This window comes from Uloborus diversus, chromosome 2 (assembly GCF_026930045.1).
Source record: "Uloborus diversus isolate 005 chromosome 2, Udiv.v.3.1, whole genome shotgun sequence".
NCBI classification, from domain to species: domain Eukaryota; kingdom Metazoa; phylum Arthropoda; class Arachnida; order Araneae; family Uloboridae; genus Uloborus; species Uloborus diversus.
In genome coordinates, this window is record NC_072732.1 from 129,248,770 (window position 1) to 129,268,209 (window position 19,440).

General features: G+C 31.8%; 1 protein-coding gene across 1 annotated transcript in view; it reads left to right on the forward strand.

Annotated features, from left to right (window-relative positions):
• LOC129217333 (dnaJ homolog subfamily A member 1-like) overlaps window positions 1–19,440 on the forward strand; it is a 43,686-nt gene that overhangs the window by 14,002 nt on the left and 10,244 nt on the right. The window contains exons 2-6 of the mRNA XM_054851615.1: window positions 3,587–3,726; window positions 8,417–8,702; window positions 11,969–12,196; window positions 12,802–13,032; window positions 14,461–14,660. Of these exons, the coding sequence (XP_054707590.1) occupies window positions 3,595–3,726; window positions 8,417–8,702; window positions 11,969–12,196; window positions 12,802–13,032; window positions 14,461–14,660 (1,077 nt within the window). The 5' untranslated portion in view covers window positions 3,587–3,594. The remainder of the gene's footprint in view (window positions 1–3,586; window positions 3,727–8,416; window positions 8,703–11,968; window positions 12,197–12,801; window positions 13,033–14,460; window positions 14,661–19,440) is intronic.

The window sequence follows — 19,440 nt, forward strand, 5'->3', positions numbered from 1 at the left end:
GGTTTTTTAAAAAAGCCCATGGACCCAGGGTTTTTTGGGTTTTTTTAAATAAAACCCAAAAAACCCAACTAAAGCTGTGTTTTTTAAAAGAAATGTGAGTTTTTTGTCTTTTTTAGGGAAAATGTGGGGTAAATGTAGCATATTGTAGCATAAGTATATAGACGAAGGGCAAAAATTGTCTTGGGGTAAAAAAAAAAGCTAAAAAACTAGTTAAAATTCAGCGTATTCTGAAGAAAAGTATAAAAGACAACAAAACCCAAGAATGGTGAAGTTTCAGATTTTTTAGTTTCCATGATTACCAACAGTTAAGGCAGTTACTTCTCAAGTGATAAAATCTAGTGTTCGTTTTTAATAACTTTTTTTTTGCATTTTACTTTATTGTATTTCATTTTGTTATGCAAAACTACTGTAGAACTTCAAGTAGTTTAAATCCTTTTTTACTGAATTCCAGCTTAATCAAGACATTTCTTTGAATTTTATAATGCCTGTTTTTCTATTTCTGTGTACAGAGTAACAAATGTTAAAACTTTTTTGTAAGATAATGAAAATACCGTACATCCTATTCTGTTTTCTGTCCGACCGTTTGTAAACCTGTTAATTTCTAAAAAATATACCTTGTTTATTCGTGATTTGTGAGGTGTTGGTTGCAGAAAATAATTCACATGAAAGCCTTTTTAGCTAGAGCAGTTTGCTCTGTACAATCTACAAATATTGAGAAAATCACACGTGTCAGGACTTAGTCAAGATAATTTCAGTTATTTATTGACCAGTTAAAGAAAGAAGTTAAATATATTTATTTAAAATCTTTGAAGTATTTTTTAATGCCGTTAAGAGTTAAGAAATACTATTAAAGTTCAAAATTCATTTTTTATGCCCATTGTGTGTGGTGAAGACCAAATAAAAAAGAAGTTTAAATTGTAAAAATATTTAAATTAATTTTTTTTAAAAAACTTTTCAGAAACTTAAAAACCCAAAAGTGGGCTAAATAATGGGTTTTTTCAAAAAAACCCATTGGGTCCAATCCGACCAACCCTGATTTCTTTATATAGCAAAGTATCATTCACATGACTAATAACTAAATTTTTTACCACCCCCCTCCTTCCACTCCCCTTTTAAAGTAAGTAACAATTACAAAACCACAAAATTTATCAAATAAAAAGAAATTGAAGAAGAAACATAGAATAAGATATTTGTTCCACTAATTTTATTATGTTATTTTTCTTTAAAACCTATTACAATAGATTTAAAATATTAAGTGATTCTACTTTCAAACTTTTATCCACATTTATCAGTACTATTCAACAGGTTTAAAATAATTATAAATTTTTCAAACAAATAAATAATTTTTACAATTAATAATAATTAAAAAAAAAAAAAGTAAAATCTGTGACCTACTTCCCTCAATTAATTCTAATTTGAATTCCGAAACTTTGAATTCAAATTATGTTTTTCGCAATCACGAGTTGCGACAAGACCCTACTGATTAGAGTTATTGTTTCTAGAAACGGCTCCCCCCCCAAGCATGTCCCTCCTCCTGGGTGGTTACGTGTGTATTGTTGTGTGTGTAGGCTTACTTGTGTGCACGTAGGCGTGTATAAAGGCGTGCGCACGTAGGCGACTGTGTATGAGCATGCGTGTGTAGGACATGGACGCCACCGCCCAGCAAAAATGGATTCCGGTGGACAGTGCTCAGGACCAGCCGCGCCGCCGCCAGTGGACGGTGGTGCTGCAGCCCTGCTCCAAGTTGAAAAAGGAACCGTAACGTCAAGGACAGTCAAATGAAAGCAATAAGCAATCGTGATTGCTCAAAAAAAAAAACTCCTCCTAACCCTTTTCACAAACACGTAAAATAACTGAAAACTAAGAAACACTCTTGTAATCAGTTACTTGACAATATTCAACTAAAATAGCATTAATTTCATGCCTTGGGTAAATGTTTTCCTCTATTTAAAGCATGCTCTATTATGTGATGATAGTGTTTTAGATCCCACAGTGCTATGTTTAGCGAAATATTTCAATATGAACCCATTGTGATCCCATCTTGAAACTTCTACAGCCATTTCAGTAATATATAAATATTTTTCAAAAAAAATTGAAGAAAATGGAATTGGCGCATTTTGAGAAATTTAAATTTTAATCTAAATTTAATTAAAAATTCTTTTCAGGCCTAATCATGTCGGGTATCATCGTAACGGTCATTAGAAAGGCTGTCAAACGGCACTTGTTTCAGCTCTCTATCTTAATTAGAAAATATTCTACGTCATTTTGAAAATTATGTCATTCACGTGTTTTGACCTATTTTTGGTACTTTTACAGCGCTGTATCTTCAAAACTGTTTCGTATTTTTCGAAAAAAATTTACATTTTTCTATGTTTGTATAAATACTACCCTCTAAATTTCAGCAAAATCCGAGATGGTGAGGAAAATTTTTGCCAAAAGTTGCGTTGCTTTGACGTGGAGTGACACTAACCCAAAGTTTTTCCTACGGACTACAATGTATATCTTACATTTTTGTCGCGTTTAACTTTTAACAGTCCGGAATACTCCCCGCATGTCTCAAATTTTTCAGGTTTCGAAAGCAATTCTAACTCTGCATTGTTTTGTCTGATTTCGAGTCGTTGGGATGCATCCTGTTCCTCATAGGAGTTCTGAGGCGATATGTATCCAAATTGTAAAATAATGTTTGATTAAACTCACAGCCAATAACATATTTAGGTACTTTTCCATTAGCCGGGCGCAAGCGATAATTCGCCGAATGATTCTCTAAGAGAATAAGCCCAACAAGGGTTGTAAGAAAATTTGCGGATTTCTGCATTAATTTGGCGTTAGCAAAATTCTTTTTCTCATATTCCCAACGTTTACTGTCCATGTAGCAGTTAAAAAAAACCCTCTTGAACACTAAAACAAACATAACAATTTACGAGACAATAAAAAGACAGAATTGCCTAAGACAAAAAGAAAAAAAAAACTCCTATCAACCTCACAACCGCCCACACTCTCATTCTAAACAATTCATTCCTTCTAACACACGTGTCTTATACATGCGGACTCGGCACATGCCGATCGCGTCAACCCGCACCCAGCTGACACGACACGTGCACAGAACGAATTTGCATGGGAATCGATCATCTTTTTAGCCAACAGAACAGAACATTTGGCGATTTTCGCTTGCGCCCGGCTAACCGAAAAGTACTCATATTTGTAAAATATGCATTCTAAAGTTGTTTGTTTAATTTGAAATAACTGCTGTAAATATATTTCAAGCCAATCGTGGGTAGGGAAAGAAAAACTTCAATGTGAGCCAGAACTTCATACATCAAACTTTTCTCCTAGGGTTGGAAATCTAGATGCTAATTAAAAATTTTTGGTTGCAAAACATGATTTTAATAACTGCTGATTTCTAACACCAATATTATTCTGCTGTGTCGTAGCTTCAATGTCAAATGCATTCTCTGAAATATTTAGATTAATAACAAAATTTTCAAAATCATTCTTTAATTTAGTGTCTTTTTGCTCAATGTTTAAAATTTTTTTAAATATTTTTATATAGTTTGTATGAAAAAATGTAATATGTTTTCTGTTTTAGATTTAAAAATGGTCAAAGAAACAACTTATTATGATATACTTGGAGTGAAACCAAGTTGCACTCTTGATGAACTGAAAAAATCATACAGAAAATTAGCACTGAAGTACCATCCAGATAAAAATCCATCTGAAGGCGATAGGGTATAATTTTTTTAAATCAATTTTGCCAGGGTTTAAATTTCTATGTTTTCTTTTGTTTATACATATTACGAAACTAATAATTGTTTAGTGATCACAGAAAAAAAAATGAATAAGCCTAACTAAATTATCAATTTGTAACTAAAAATACATTATGAAAGCATTGTAAAATAAATAAATACAGGGCCGGATTTAAGGGTGGGCAAGCGGGGCAAAGGGCGCAATAAAATATTTACAAAATATCTTAACTTTCACGGGTCGAAAATATCGGATATATACATCAAAATATTCGGATATATATCAAAGTATTGTATATTTTCAAAAATATGATCTTTTCGAACCCTGATTAGGGGCCTCCACTCCTTCGTTACCCCGGGGCCTCCACACTTCCAAATCCGGCCCTGAATAAGTACGTATCCATTCTTTCTTGGGCAGGTAAACAACAGTATCTACATTTTTTTTTTGACCGGGTTCTGTTTTAGACTGTCAAAAACTTGTTTAAAACAGGACAGGTGGTTTTACTGTCCGAAAGTGTCTTAAACTGTCCAAAAGTATGTTAAAGCTAAAGAGGTGTAATCAAATAATTTTGTATTTACTGCAATATTTCTAATGCATAAATATAAATACTAATAAATTTCAATTAATGAATGATAATACAATCAATTCACAATAACTTGAATCTAAAGGGATCGACGAAAAACTTTGACTTACCACTAGCTTCAGTTTTCCATATTTCAATATTAAAAACCATCGAATATTTTACTAAATGTGTACATATAACAGATAAAATTATGGAACTTAAAGGTTTTAAGCACAATATGCACAGTTTAATCAAAAATACTGAGAGAAAGAAAATCAAAAGCATGGTTTTGATTTCGATACTACTGGAACCACTTGAATAGAGCTGATTCTACTTCAGCAAAGGTGCGCATCTTCATTCGTTTCAAATTCGGTTTCATGGATTCTGCCTCTTTAGAAGTTTCTTTTTCTTTTAATATCATTGACAGAGTGCTTGGTTAGACATCTTTAATAGCAAAGAAAACTCACTTTGCCTCTCAGCAACTTATCAGCAAATATTTGAACTAAAGACTGTAAAGACTGAAGGGGAACGCATCATTACTTAGGTCCGCCTTTGAATAAAAGTATAATTGACAGCTTAAAAGCAAGTTTGCAGTCCAGCAACATGTCATAGTGTAAACAATACAGTACAACAAAAGAAAGCAAACTAACTCATTTCTATATTTGTAACAACTTTATTGCACTTCGGCTTAATAGGTGCTCTTCTTGCTTTAGAGGTCTGTTGTGCAGGAATTGCAAGTGAAGGTAAATTTTTCTCTCATAAACACTTGTTTTGTTTTTTTTTCTTCATTCTTTCAAAATAAATTTCGAGTCATCTTTGAAAAAACTTAGAGTTAAAGGAAATTAACTACAAGATATTGAGAATAATTAGCATGGATTGAAAGACAAAAGGGTCGGGACTTGATGAAAACTTCGAGTTTCAGTTAATATTCGAGTTATTGGACTTCGAGTTATCGCGAATTGGCTGTATTTTTCTCTAAAAAGTTAATATAAAAATTACGCAATATAAAGCAATATAAAAATTACGACATGTAACAGTTGGTAGAGTTATGAATGGAAATTCACAACACTACTAAAACAACTAATTTCAGTTACAACACAAAAGAAAGTTACTAAATCTGTAATATTTAGATGCAAAAAAAAAGAAGCTTAATTTTTTAAATGGTTTCTGTATGTAAGTTTTGCATACTATTTTAGCAAAAATTATTTTTTTAATCATAAATTAAAGAACAATAAATTGATGATTAAATATATGGACTTATATATTGGCATTTTCCTAAATTAGATTTTTAGTAAAGTAGTTTTAGATCATGAAATGGCATTATAATAAAGAGAAGAAAATCTTCACAAAGCTGGCTGTAAAAACTCTCAAATATATTTTTTTCCTTCAGTTCACAAATATAGTCCATTTATTGCATTTAAATCAATTATTGCAAAATCTTTTGAGCACTTTCATTTGCACACATGCATAATGTAATTTATGTGTTCACAAATTGTTCACATTTAAATTTTCAAGGAAAATTCTTAATGCTGTGAGGGAATCACAATTATTGAAAAAGAGAAAAAGTAGTACAATACGGCCCTGAGAACATCGCATTCAATCACCCGTGTGATTCTAGAAAACTCGACTGATCCTGGCTGGGCAAGGAAACCTGTTCTGTGCATGTTTCCAAGAACAGGAAAATTTTACCAATGGACTACAGAATTTTTTGTTTTCATTTTTAATACGCTCAGAATGACCTAAAAACCTCAGAAAACACTTTTTTTCGCCATCTCAAGGCGATATTTTAAAAGTTATTTACAACTAAAAACTGATTAGTTTCGTTTTCTGCTGAAACGGGGAGCCACTTGACTTTCCGAGAAGTGACAAGAGATGTGCCTCGTTTCGTGGTTGCTTAAGGTCTTTCTTCGATATCCGTATGCTTTATGTAGGGTGCTTCAGGTACTTCTGTGTTTAGTTAGGGTATTTAAGTATTTCTTGTGTTTATTTATCTGTCAAAAATGTTTTTTTGTGATTATTACATGGTTTAATGTTATCAGTTTCCAAACCACGTTCTTAAAAGAAAAAAAATATATATATCCACTGTATATTCTATTCTTTCCCTGCGCTTGCTTGCGTTATTGTTCAAATTTTCGAGACTTCTCCCATTTACCCTAGGGAAGCGAGGAATGTACAGATTAAAGGGGAATGACACTTTCCAGGAATTTAGAGATCACACACCTGCAGGTGGTCAATGGTCACCTGAGACATTTGTTTTAGATGAACAAAAGACATAACATAAACATGAAACATAATACATATTATAATCAAGGAATTGATCTTGCTTTGAAAGCATATTAGTGTAGGCAGAAATTCAATTAATTTCATGCATCAAATATAGAAGTTATTTCAAGAGTTATGAAAAGTGATTTATCAACTTTTTTTTTAATGCTCATAAATAAGGAAAAAAAACTTCACTCTTTTGCTATCTAATATATGACTTTTCCATCCTTAATTTCGCTTAAACATTGATTTATATAAAAAATTATTTTAATAGTTTTTATGTCCTAGGTTCTACTAAAGTTGCTTGTTTTTCGAAGTTCTCACAACTTCAACAATAACTTTTTTAGGCCCTTTATTACATTTTTATAAAGTTTTTTTTTTTTTTTTTTTTTGCATTAATGTTAAGAACAGAAAAAAATGGGCTAAAATTGTTTAAAAAAATTACAATATCGACAATTACTTAAGCTTAAAGTTATATTTTCACTCAATTTTAGTTTTTGTTTAAAATTATAATTATTAATGTCATTTTAAATTTAATATGGCCAATGAAAAAATAAAACAATTAAAATCGAAAAAATAAAACAAATTTTCTGTAAGCTTAGAAATATAGACTATTAAGAATACCAAAATATTTACTATTTATCATAATGCATTTTTTTACAAAAACATTTTCAAAGTGAAACAGTTTTGTATTAATTTTTGTTCTTACATCCTTTGTCCACCATCTGTAGCTTTTTTTTTTTTTTTGAAGTTGAATATTTGAAAAAGAAATTGAACTAGAACTGATTGAAATATCACATTTTGCATCTAACAACATCTCGGATGTTATAATGTACTTTTTCTATCAATTAGTTTTGTTTCTCATATATGTTTTTTGCATCCAAATAATGTATTTAGTTTTTCTTTATTTGCTTACAAATTTTTTTCTAAGTTAGCAGCATAATTGAAAGTTTTTTTTTTTTTTTTTTTGCAGTTAATCAGTGCCATAAATTTTCAAATTTAAGTTTAAAAACATTATACTTTAAAGGGAAGATTGAAATTCCATGCATAGGACATTGTCAAACCATGAACTTATTAACTCTACAGCCCATCCGCCTCGATTTTCTCCTTTATATTAATTATCATGACTTATTAAATATGAACTTAAAAAATATACCAAAAAATCAGCTCTCACATCTGATTTTCAGCCTAAAATGCTGGTTTGTAATGTTTTTTCTTAAATTATAGATATCAGCTTTCTAGACTCCTTTTCCATTGTATAATAATCTTTGCAAATCGAAAATGTATTCAATATATTAAGCATACATAACAAATATGAAAATTTATAGGAGCATCAGCGTTCAACTCAAATTGAAAAACGTAGTGTGAGGGAGAGGGGCGTGGTGTACGAGGCATGGTTGACGTCAGCCCAATCAGGGGTTGTTTCTTCTCGCGGCACTTCTGGGGCAATTTCAATGCTTAATAAGTTATAAATGAATTTTTTGTGTGGAAAAAGAGCTAGATTTTTGGATTTAGGAGATCATTTTTGATAAGTTAGCATAAAAATTTGGAAAATTTAAGAAATGTTGTTGTCCATTGACCACTTATTGAGTTTTCGGGATGCTACTGTATCGCAGTTGGTTATGGAATTTTTCAGTAGTTGGTAAAAAAAATTATTTAAATTTGTAAAAGCAATAATCTTCAAAAATAATGTTAGTTAGAATTTCACTAAAACAACTCTCTGAATTTTTAAACTAGGATCACAATCATCTCTGCATTATAAAGTAAAAAATATACATATTTAAAAAAATGCCCATTTTCCTGTTTTCTTAAGCAAAATGTATCATTAAAATTTTTTTATTTTACTTTCAGTTCAAGCAGATATCTCAGGCTTATGAAGTTTTGTCAAATCCTGAAAAGCGTAAAATTTATGATCAAGGTGGCGAACAAGCAATTAAAGAAGGTGGAGTTGGCGGTCCAAATGGCATGTCCTCTCCAATGGACATATTTGATATGTTTTTTGGAGGCGGGAGTCGCAGGCGTGACAATAAAAGTGCTAATGTTGTACATCAGTTGGCAGTATCTCTTGAAGAACTATATAAGGGTGCTGTTCGCAAATTAGCTGTGCAAAAGAATGTGATCTGTGATAAATGTGAAGGTTAGTACATGACTAAAGCGGATCTTACCTTCTAAGATAACAGTATGTTTACAAAAACTCCAGCAAAATGTTTTATATTTTGATAGTTATTTTTCTTGTTTAACTTGATTTTTCTTTTTTAACTTAGTAACTGTTGAGCCCAAGTATTGTCCGAAGAAATAATTCATGAACATTTTGTTATTTTCCTTGTTTCCACTTCTCACGATATGGTTAATTTCTTTGTGACCTGAAATCCTAAAATCTGAGCAACCACTTCTCCCAACTTGTGCAGATTTTTTTACCCTCGGCTGTACATGCAAGATTTTTAAGAAGTTTCAAAGGGAAAATGAAAAATATGTTTAATGCATCAACAACCTAGAAGCGGAAGGTTAAATCTCTGGTTTTCATGGTTGCCAATTTTCCATTATGTGGCACATTTCTGTGTTTTCTTATTTATTCCCGAGATCTACTTTTTACCGATTTATTAGATAAATTTTCACTTGTCTCTTACAGTTAAAATTCAGATTAAAAAAAAAAAAAAAAAAAAAAAAACTAGGGAAAATTTGCTCTAACTCATACCAAGACTGTCTTTTTAACAAAACTGGAACTTCTAATGTGTATACTTACAATGAAAGAAATAATTAAAGATCTAATTTTTTTTTAAATCTCTACATCTCTCTATAACTCTAATCTCTTTCTATTTTGTTCTGCTTGGTTGCTAAGAAAGGTCATGACTTTCCTTTTAACTTACAGTGGTCAATAATTTCTTTCCCTGATTATGCCAATTTTCATTATCCTACTAGCCACTTGTGGTAGGTTGTACGCTGCCTTTGGGGTCTTTGCCCCTTATTGTCGCATGCGGCAGTACATTAATTAATGAACACTACATTAGTTTTCAGCGCAACCAATCTATAGAATCATTCTAATGCCAATCTGCCATTTTCCTCGTAACCATTAACTCGAGCCATTCAAAGAAGAAAATGCTTCTGCCTTTAGCAGAAAAAGAGTGACCATAGTTTTGCAGAGGCAAGAGGCAGCCTTGAGAAAGAAGATCCGAGGATTGAAATTAGCATGCTGCCAATAGCTGATGGTACAAAAATTTTTGATTAATATTTCTGCTAATTGAAGTCGTAAAAAATGAAAACTTCCTAATCAATACCTGGTTTGATCATTAATCGGAAGACGTTAGACGGACTTACTTACATAGATTCATAGATAAATAGATTCATGATCTCAGGTTTTAAAATTTAAAGTACATCTTGATTCAAAGGTTGAATTTGCAATTTATATGCCAAAATTGTAGTTTTAAACCCAAAAATTTTTTAGAAGAATTAAACAGCAGCTAATTTCACTTTATTTGTTACTATAAAGCAGGGCTGGCAAGTTTCTGCCAGGGCGGTTAAAACCACTGGTAGAAACCGATTAAAACCGGAATGGCAAAAACCACTTTCTGCCACATTTTCGGCAAAAACTCTCAAAACGACAAAAAAAAAAAAAAAAAAACTATTGATAGACAGTAGAAAATGCATGGAAAAAATAATAAATTGTTAACCAAAGCAAAGTTTAATTTACAATATTATCACAATTCAGAATCAAATTTTACATTGTTTGGACCCTTCAGTTGCGTCATGGAAAAGGTGATTCTAAAAATCTAAATAGTTTCTCAATTTAATATGCACGAATGAGAAACTTTAGAATATTCTTGCAACAAAAGAGCTAGCAGGCAATGCATCAAAGAACAAGCAATATTCATAAAACTTTCAAATTGTATATATTTTTTTTAAACTGGTCCATCATGTAGTAAGTATGTGGTAAACTATGTGTAACTATGTGTGTATGTAGTGGTAAAAATTCGACTGGGAAAAATGAGTTTCGAGAAGTGGAGCCAATTTGTTTTGCAAAGCTGTAATATTAGGTACAAAATCTAGATTAATATTGGCAAGTAAAATTTGACACTTTCTTCTGGAAGCACATGATAATTTCAATCACAAGCAATTTAGATGAAGCTTATTTGTGAGCAAATTACAAACAGTAATGCCAGTTTAATTTTGTATGCCACTCCTCTATCCTAAGAACCCATAGGATTTTCGTCCTTTGTTAGATTAATCCAAATATTACGAGCATCAGCAATTAAAAAGTTCCCTTTCTGAACTAAATCAAAGGCACTAGCATAACATTTTATTTTTTATTTTTGAAATGAAGTTAAATTTTTTTGTTTACCTAAACAAATATCATTTAGTAATTACTTTAGTTTTTTAAGATGATTTTTAGTTTTTGCCAGTTTCTGCCGGTTATAACCAGTTTCTGCCACTGGCACGGCAAAAACTAGTTTCTGCCGGCAGAAAGCCAACCCTGCTATAAAGGGGAAAAAAACCTCAGATTTTCTATTAGTATTTTTATTAGTGCATATCCATTAAAATTTTCCTTATATTTGCAGATTAAAATCTGGTTTCTTCTAGTAAGAAAATACTTTGGAGTGTTCGAGTAATTCCAGAAAAAAATGATTAATGCAATGTGAAAAAATTTAAAAAAAATCACAAAAATTATCTCTAGTACTTCAATATAAATTTTCATAATTTGTACTTTGTAGAACATATGAAGCAGTGAGAAGCAAAGGGATGCAAGCTTTAAAATTAAAAATTTGAAGGTACCAGCACAAATGGAACTTCCTCTGTTTTGGGGCAAGAAATGATACTAGTAGTATTGGTATAAAGAATTCAATGAAAGCCTACTAAGGGTCTGAACTATCAAAACTTTAAAAAAAACCACTTACATCCCTTTGCTTCTAACTGCCTCATATAAAGAAAAACAAAACACATGTTTTGTCAAAAATTGGATGGCATGTTTGGGATTTCGATCTTTTCGTATCCTACAAATAATTAAATTAAGTTATTTTAACTTAGGTTTCTGAAAAGTTATTTTTATTTAAATTTTTTACCCTTTTTTTTTTTCACAACATAAAATAAAATTTATTGTAAAGTTATTAAAAAATAAATAAAAATTTCAACTTCATTTAATTAATTATTAATAATTTATAATTGAAAAAATGCAAAAATATAAACAAATATTCACATGGTAATTTGTAATTTTTCATTTGGCTTTCAAAATAAATACTTTTAGCAGTTCTTCATCTTGATTTTCATGCTCTAGTTCTTGCAGCAATGAGCATTTGCATCTGTTAGTGCCATTATGTTCTTGGTTGACTGTATATAGGATTATATAATAATGCTTTAATAGAGTTTAAAAATTTAATAATTACATTTCAAAATTATTTGCAATTTTTCTAGGACGAGGTGGAAAAAAGGGAGCTCTGGAAAAATGTTCAAAATGCAATGGTAGTGGAATGCAGACTCATGTGCAGCAACTTGGTCCTGGAATGGTTCAAAGAATTCAATCAGTGTGTTCTTCATGTTCTGGTCAAGGAGAATATATCAATCCCAAAGATAGGTGCAAAAACTGCCATGGCAAAAAAGTTGTTCGTGAAAAAAAGATCATTGAAGTCCATATCGATAAAGGTCAGTTGTTTTGTAACATCAAATGGCACCATTTATTCCTTTTTGGCTATTAATTGCTAAAATAAAGTTTTTTGTTGAGGGATCGAAGTATCAAACAAAATCAAAGTCAAAGGGTTTATCAAAGTTAAATTTTTGAAAAAAGGCATTGATTTAGCTGTTTATATTTTAAAAAAAGTAAGGTCAAAGAAATTCTGAGAGGAGGTCTTGCGGACCTGCGTCCAGGGGACCCCATAGCACCTAAAACCTTAAATTTTGTACAAAATTACTTTTAGCCACTGTAGTTTGCACCTGGGTTTTGTTTTTTAAATTGCAAATTGTTTTTTTTTGACGACTAGTGCTGACTCTTACCTCAGAGCGTTTGTCACTCTGTTGATCTCGTTTGCTGGCTTTTTCTTTATCTTAACAACATAATTACCTATAACTCCGAAAATGATTCAAATTTTCATAAATCTTCTCAGAGGCTTATTCTTAAAGGTCTAAACTTTGAAAATATGAAGAGAAAAAATTTTTTCGTTTTTTTGAATTTCTAGACTAGAATACTCTGTTAAAATCAAGTTGCTGTGTGTTATTGATTAATGTGTACTTATGTAAAGTTTTCTTTGCAGGCATGGAAGATGGTCATAAGATCACATTTACTGGTGAAGGTGATCAAGAGCCTGGTTTAGAACCTGGTGATATAGTTATTGTGCTTGATGAAAAAGAACATGATGTCTTCAAAAGGAGCGGCAGTGATTTAATTATGAGAATGGAATTAACATTGACTGAATCTTTGTGTGGTTTCCAAAAAGCAATCAAGACTCTTGATGATAGAATACTTGTCGTTACATGCATACCAGGTATATAGTATTTTTTATATTATACAGTTCTGCCGGTTTATAGCAAGGTCAAAGGGACCAAATAAAAAATTTGTTGCAGCTGTAGTTCTGTTCTAAATTAAAAAGTTAAGAATACACAATAAAAGGGGAATGGAACATATTTAGGGGTCCAATTAGAGGTAATTTGGGTCCGTTAACGGACCCTTGACAAAGTTTCGATCAACCAAAACGGACCTTTCACAAATTATTTAATTGAAAGAGAAAATCTCAAATGAAAATAACTTATATTTCTATGTACAACCTGACATTTTTTAAAGTTAAATTTGGGGGATCAGCTTATATGCGGATGTGGATCTGATCTGTTTATTAAATATTATTTGAATTTCGGCACTTTGATGCTTGCGCAAAAAATAAATCACTAAATACTGCTCAAAATATCACTTCTTACTTATGAAATTTGTTTCTTTATAGTGAAATTAACATTATATCAAGTCGGTTTTTATGTTTCTATAATTTTGTTCTATTCCAGTTGAAACAGAAACAAAATGCCTCAGCTGTTGTTCAGATTTTCTATGCAAATCACCAAACCCTTGAAAATGCTGCATGAGACATTTTCTCTCCACTCATGATTTGAACAAAAAAAAAAAAAAACGCACGAATCAGAGATATGAAATTTGAACTGCGAAGGGATAGCTAGAAAAAAATAATCACTTGAGATAAAGGTTAGCAGCTCGTAAGTTATTGTCATTTAGTGTCTTGCGTTAGGCATTGCTAATTCACACAACCAAGGACACCCATTCGCTCCCATAAAATTATGCATATGAATAGTTTAAAAGTTTTTACTTTAATGGATACATTTACGTTTTTTTTTGTATATATGTTGTCTCAAAAACCACTAGATTTTTCTCACTTTGTTGCTACTTGAAATATTGCTTTTTTTTTCTTTTCTTTTGTGTTTGCTGCTCCAATAAAGTATATTTAGCTATTCCAAAAGCACATCTCCTTTTATATTACTAAATCAGTCAACATTGAGTGGCAGGTAAGTAAAATGGAAATTTAGGTTGAAATTTAATTGCCAAAATTTATGAGAACAAAGCTTTCTTAACCCCATAAATTATGAACAGCATTTTAATTGGAATTTGAAATTAACAATTTTTTTGATGACACTCGGTAAAATTTGGTTTCTTGTAGCACAACGTAATAAATGTAAAATAAATTTGAAATTTCTTTTTAATGAAAAATGCCTTTTAAAATGCTATGAAGAAGTTGTTTCCTTTTCTGCTGTTATGTATGACAAATTGTAAGGTTTTTTTGGCAGCTATGTAAATTTTAGTTGCAGAAACATTTTATAATCTTTTTAGTGGTCACTGGTGTAAGCTAACTGTACTAAAGTACTTATGTTCACCTTCAGAAATTTGAAATCATTGTTTTAAAACTCTTAATCTTCAGGGGAAGTTGTAAAGGACCAAGCTGTGAAGTGTATCTTAAATGAAGGAATGCCGCAGTACAAGAATCCTTTTGAAAAAGGCAGACTTATTGTGCAATTCATTGTTAATTTCCCTGAAACAATTGATCCTCGCCTAGTTCCTCAAATTGAAGCTGTTCTACCACCTAGGCCTGAATACATCATCCCAGATGATGCTGATGAGGTATTAATGTTTAGCCAATTACTTTTTGTTGATTAAAATTTAAAATCTTATTACTTGAACATTTTTATCTTTGTCTTGAAATCATTCCATGTCAAGTGACCTGGGGGTCCCCACTCAACCCTCTCCAATTTTCATGAAATTTTTATTGGATGTACATATAAGACTTAAAGGTGAAGCTATGCCAAATTACAGCTCCATAATAGAGGTGCAGATTAGCGGTCGCCACTCGCCAATTGGCGACCAAAAATTTTCAATGGCTACCAAAGATTTCAGCGCCGATCGCCACCGGGTGACCAAAGGGGGAAAAAATCCCCCCCCCCAAGTTGAAGTTATCGATTGCACTGTGCTTTCGGATCCAGTTTTTCATGCTGTGGTAGTCGCTCGTCTAGACGCGACGTCACTTACTGACCTTCAAGAAAAGTTGAAATGTTGCCCCTCCCCTCGCTGATTTGTTGACCACTTCCCGTTTGCTACACCTACACTGCGTTCGGGGCTTAGAGCATTGTTCGGGGAGGGGGGTGAAAACTGAACCCCCCCTTGCGGTCCAGCAGACATGATCCCCGAACCCAATCAAGGTCAACACTGCAGCATCTGCAGGGCCTGAGGAGGGGAAACATAAATACGGCGGCGTAGCTAATTCTGATGACTTTTTAAAAGGTTGAAAATGACGAGTAGAGGTAGCTCAAAGAGAATAAAATTGGATACATCTTCCAAGACTTTTTCAGTTCTTCAAAACGAAGACAACCAGCATCAAGTCAGTTCATTGTTACAGAATTTTTTCTTTTTGGAAAGATTACTGTAACGTGTGTGACAAACTAAACATGGCACCAAATACATTATTTTTCTGCTGGTATACTCTATCGATTTAAAAATCAATTTTTAGAAGTACCAAATTACTTTAAAGTGGCCGACTTACACCGGTGTCATGAAACTTTTCACGACTTGCTTCGCGAAAATCTGCTTCCCTTGTTCCTTTTACATCTTGCGAATATTTTAATATAATTTTTTTTTTTCAATCTGAAAATATTTTGACAGATGCAGTGTTAAATTAGCTTATTTAATGTTTAATATTCATGACTTTTTATTTACAGAGCCATATTAAATTAGAAATCGTACTTCGTGCGAAAAATTGCAGTTCGTGATTTAGATTTCAATCCTTTTACACCTTGTAAATATTAAAAATATTTTTTAAAATCGGGAGTTATTTTGCGCAGGCTAAATTTAATTAGCTTATTTCGTGTTTGATTTTAATGAATGGATTTATTTTTGGATCCATGCTTCCTCTGTAATCGTACTTCACGGGGAACTGCACCTCGTGGTTGAGTTTTCAATAGTTTTGCATCTTGTTCATTTCTTAATATTTTTGACAAATGAAAGTTATTTTGACGTATACTACCTTAGAGTAGCTTGGTCTATGTTCCATTTTAATAAAAGAATTAATTTTTGAAGCCACGCTTCCTTTGTAATCGTACTTTGCGGGGATTGCACCTCGTGGTTGAGTTTTCAATCCCTTTGGATCTTGTACAGATTTTAATATTTTTGATAGTCGGAAGTTATTTTGGCACAGGCTGCCTTAAAGCTTATTTTTATGTTTATTTTAAAAACTTGATTTATTTTTGGAATCGTGCTTTCTTTGTAATCTTACTTCGCGGATAACTATAACCACGTGGTTGAGTTTTAAATCCTTTTGCATCTTATACATATATTAATATTTTTGACAGACGAAAGTTATTTAGACAAATGCAACCTTATATTAGTTGTTTCATGTTCTATTTTTATAAAAGAATTTATTTTTGAAGCCATGCTTCCTTTGTAACCACACTTTGCGGGGAGCTGCACCTCGTGGTTGAATTTTCAATCTTTTTGCATCTTGTACAATTGTCTTCATATTTTTGATAAGCAAAAGTTATTTTGATGTGTGCTACCTTAGATTAGCTTGTTTCATGTTCCATTTTAATAAAAGAACTTATTTTTGGAGCCATGCTAACTTTGGAATTGCACTTTGAGGATAATTGCCTCTTGTACTTTAGATTTCCTTTTGCATCTTGTACCAACATGTTTTAATTTTTTTGGCAGTCGGAAGTTGTCAGCTTATTTTAAGTTTTATTTTAATAAATAATAAATGCAATTATTTTCGGGAAACGTGCCGACATTGCACACCAGTTTTACTAATCTTTTTGCATTTTTTAAATACTTCAGAAGTTTTGATAATTGAAAGTTATATTTTAATAACTAAAAAGTACTAAATCCTGTTCTTATATTTATTTTTACAGGCTTTATTTTAATCAATTTAATTTTATCCTAAAATATTAAATCTAAACTTTTTTTTGCTGTTGAATTTGAAATGTATTATTTCTATAAACGATACTAAATGTGGTATGTTGATAGGTAGATTTCTCGAGTAGTGGATAGCTACTTTATTATTAGTTCAATTCTAATTCAGACTTTTAAAATAACCATTTGTTCGCAAACTACAAATATTTTTCTAGTTTGTTTTTATTATGTGGTTTTGAAATTTGGTCCTGCAAATTTAAATTTGCAAATATGTTGGCTAGGGGGATTCCATGAAAAGTGAAACCAGTAGGTCAAACAAATATTAGATTTTTAACTTAATGTGTTCCTCCATCCTATTTCAATCCAAATCATTCTCAGATTTCTTCAATGAGAGAAGGAAAATATTTACCAATCTTCACTGGTACTGATTTTTATTGTGCTAAGATTTTTAATACATAGATATATAAAATATATGCACAGTGAAGCAGAGTTTATGCGTTTTTGAAGGGACTGTATGAAAAAAAGTGTAAATAAGGGGAAAAACGTACAATAGGTATCCATTAAAATGTATTGGATTCTGCAGGCACGAATTCAAAAAACGTACCAAAGAGAAATGTATAAACGGTGCTTTTCTGTATATATATATATGTGTGTGGGTGTTATGTTTGGCTACCAAAAATTTGAAGTGGCTACCAAAGTTTTTGGTGTTGGTAGCCACTGGCTACCAAAGAAAAATACCAGTCTACACCTCTACTCCATAAGTCGTATGATTCTGCCAATATCCAGAGTTTTGTAAAGGCCTCTTTTTTTTCGCGTCGCGACTGAAATAACAAAATTACTAAGTTTGTGTGTTCATTGCTCGCGACATAAGATGGTTACAATACATATATTTGGTGATCCTGATCAACTTTTGGAGTAGAAGAGCCTAGTAATATAGCAAAAGCTCTATGCTTGGTAGATTTTTCTCGATTTGCTGCCAAAATAGGCTTAAAACCATTTTTACAAATTCCAATGATACATCACTGGCTTGTCTCTGCTGAGAGAATAGTTTTCTGAATCTAATTTTTCCCTCGTATGTAACCATCTGTTATGTCTGAAAGGTATGCAAGTGGCATATTGATAGCTCTAATTAATGCTGAATTATCCAAGTTTCCACACCTGATAAAATAGGAAACTGTAGGAACTACACACACACAGTCCGTGAGAAAAATCAATGAAAAATATTAGACATTACGAATTCATGTCAAACAATTCTAATAAAAATTACAGGATCTACTGCGCCTGGGCTTTGACAGGAAAACAAACTGTTTTAGATATTTTTGACAACTAGTTTGTGAGTAAGCGCTCTTCCAAAAGCTCGAGAAATGGTAAAAAGTTAATTTCTGGTACTTAAAAAAGAATAATTTTTATTTCAGCTGGTGTGAGAGCTTCAATTTTTCACTAGGTATTATTTTAAAGCTCTTGAAATAAGATTTGAAATGGTCTGTCACTACGCAAGGTTATGCAACACTAATATTTTAAGGTCATAAAAAGCATTGTTAGATATTTTCAGAAGAAAAAAAACCAATAAATTTGTTGCATATGCGGTATAAACTTTCAGAATAAGATTATAAAGGGTTATTTCCAAAAAGTAATTATAAAACTTTGAGATACAGATCTACAGATATTTTTAGGTATTGCAATTTTTCCCGCCATTTAATTGAAAATGTGATTAGCGGTAACTGCCTTCACTACCGTAGATGGATAAAAATTGTCTGGAATTATAATTGGCTCATAATGGAAAAAAATGGATTTTTACTGTCTTACCATTTAACTTACTGAAGTTAAGTGGTCATTGGTATCTTTTGAAGATATTTACAAAAAAAATGCAGAATGCAAAATACTCTAAAAACCATATGGTAATCCAAGTTCTTTTTTTTTTTTGAGTGGTTTCTTTGAGAGTTTTTTGTCCTGGGGTCTACTTTTGAAATTAACATTATTTACAGTTGCATTAAGAAAAGCTCAGGTGTTAGAAGGAACATAAAGTTCCATGTGAATGAAAAAAAGGTTTCCTTCATGGCTTATTTTTCCTCAGTTCATGTCTAAAACCTACCCCTACCACCATTTTCAAACATAGCCGCAAAGATCAAGAATCCAACTAATTTTGAGAATTCAAAATCACCCTTGAAAATGGTCATGCTCTCTGCTCCACAATTAGTGCTTTCACTTGCCCCTTATTTTAGTTCAGTGGAATAAAAGAGTGCAGTCTATGAGCATCTGTCATAGTTCTTAATGTCATTTTCCTGTGTTTCAAAGCATGTTCTCGTGTTTACTGTACAGTTGTACTGTGCTGAAAAGGTGTTAACCTAATTTGTTCATTTGCCTTATCAAACCAATGTTGTGAAATCATAACGTGGACAATGTAGGTCATTTAAAAATAAGCTCTAGCTGAAACTCTTCTCACAGTCCCTTAGACAGTAGACGTAACACAATTTTTTTCCACATTGCTTGCAAAAAATTCATTTTT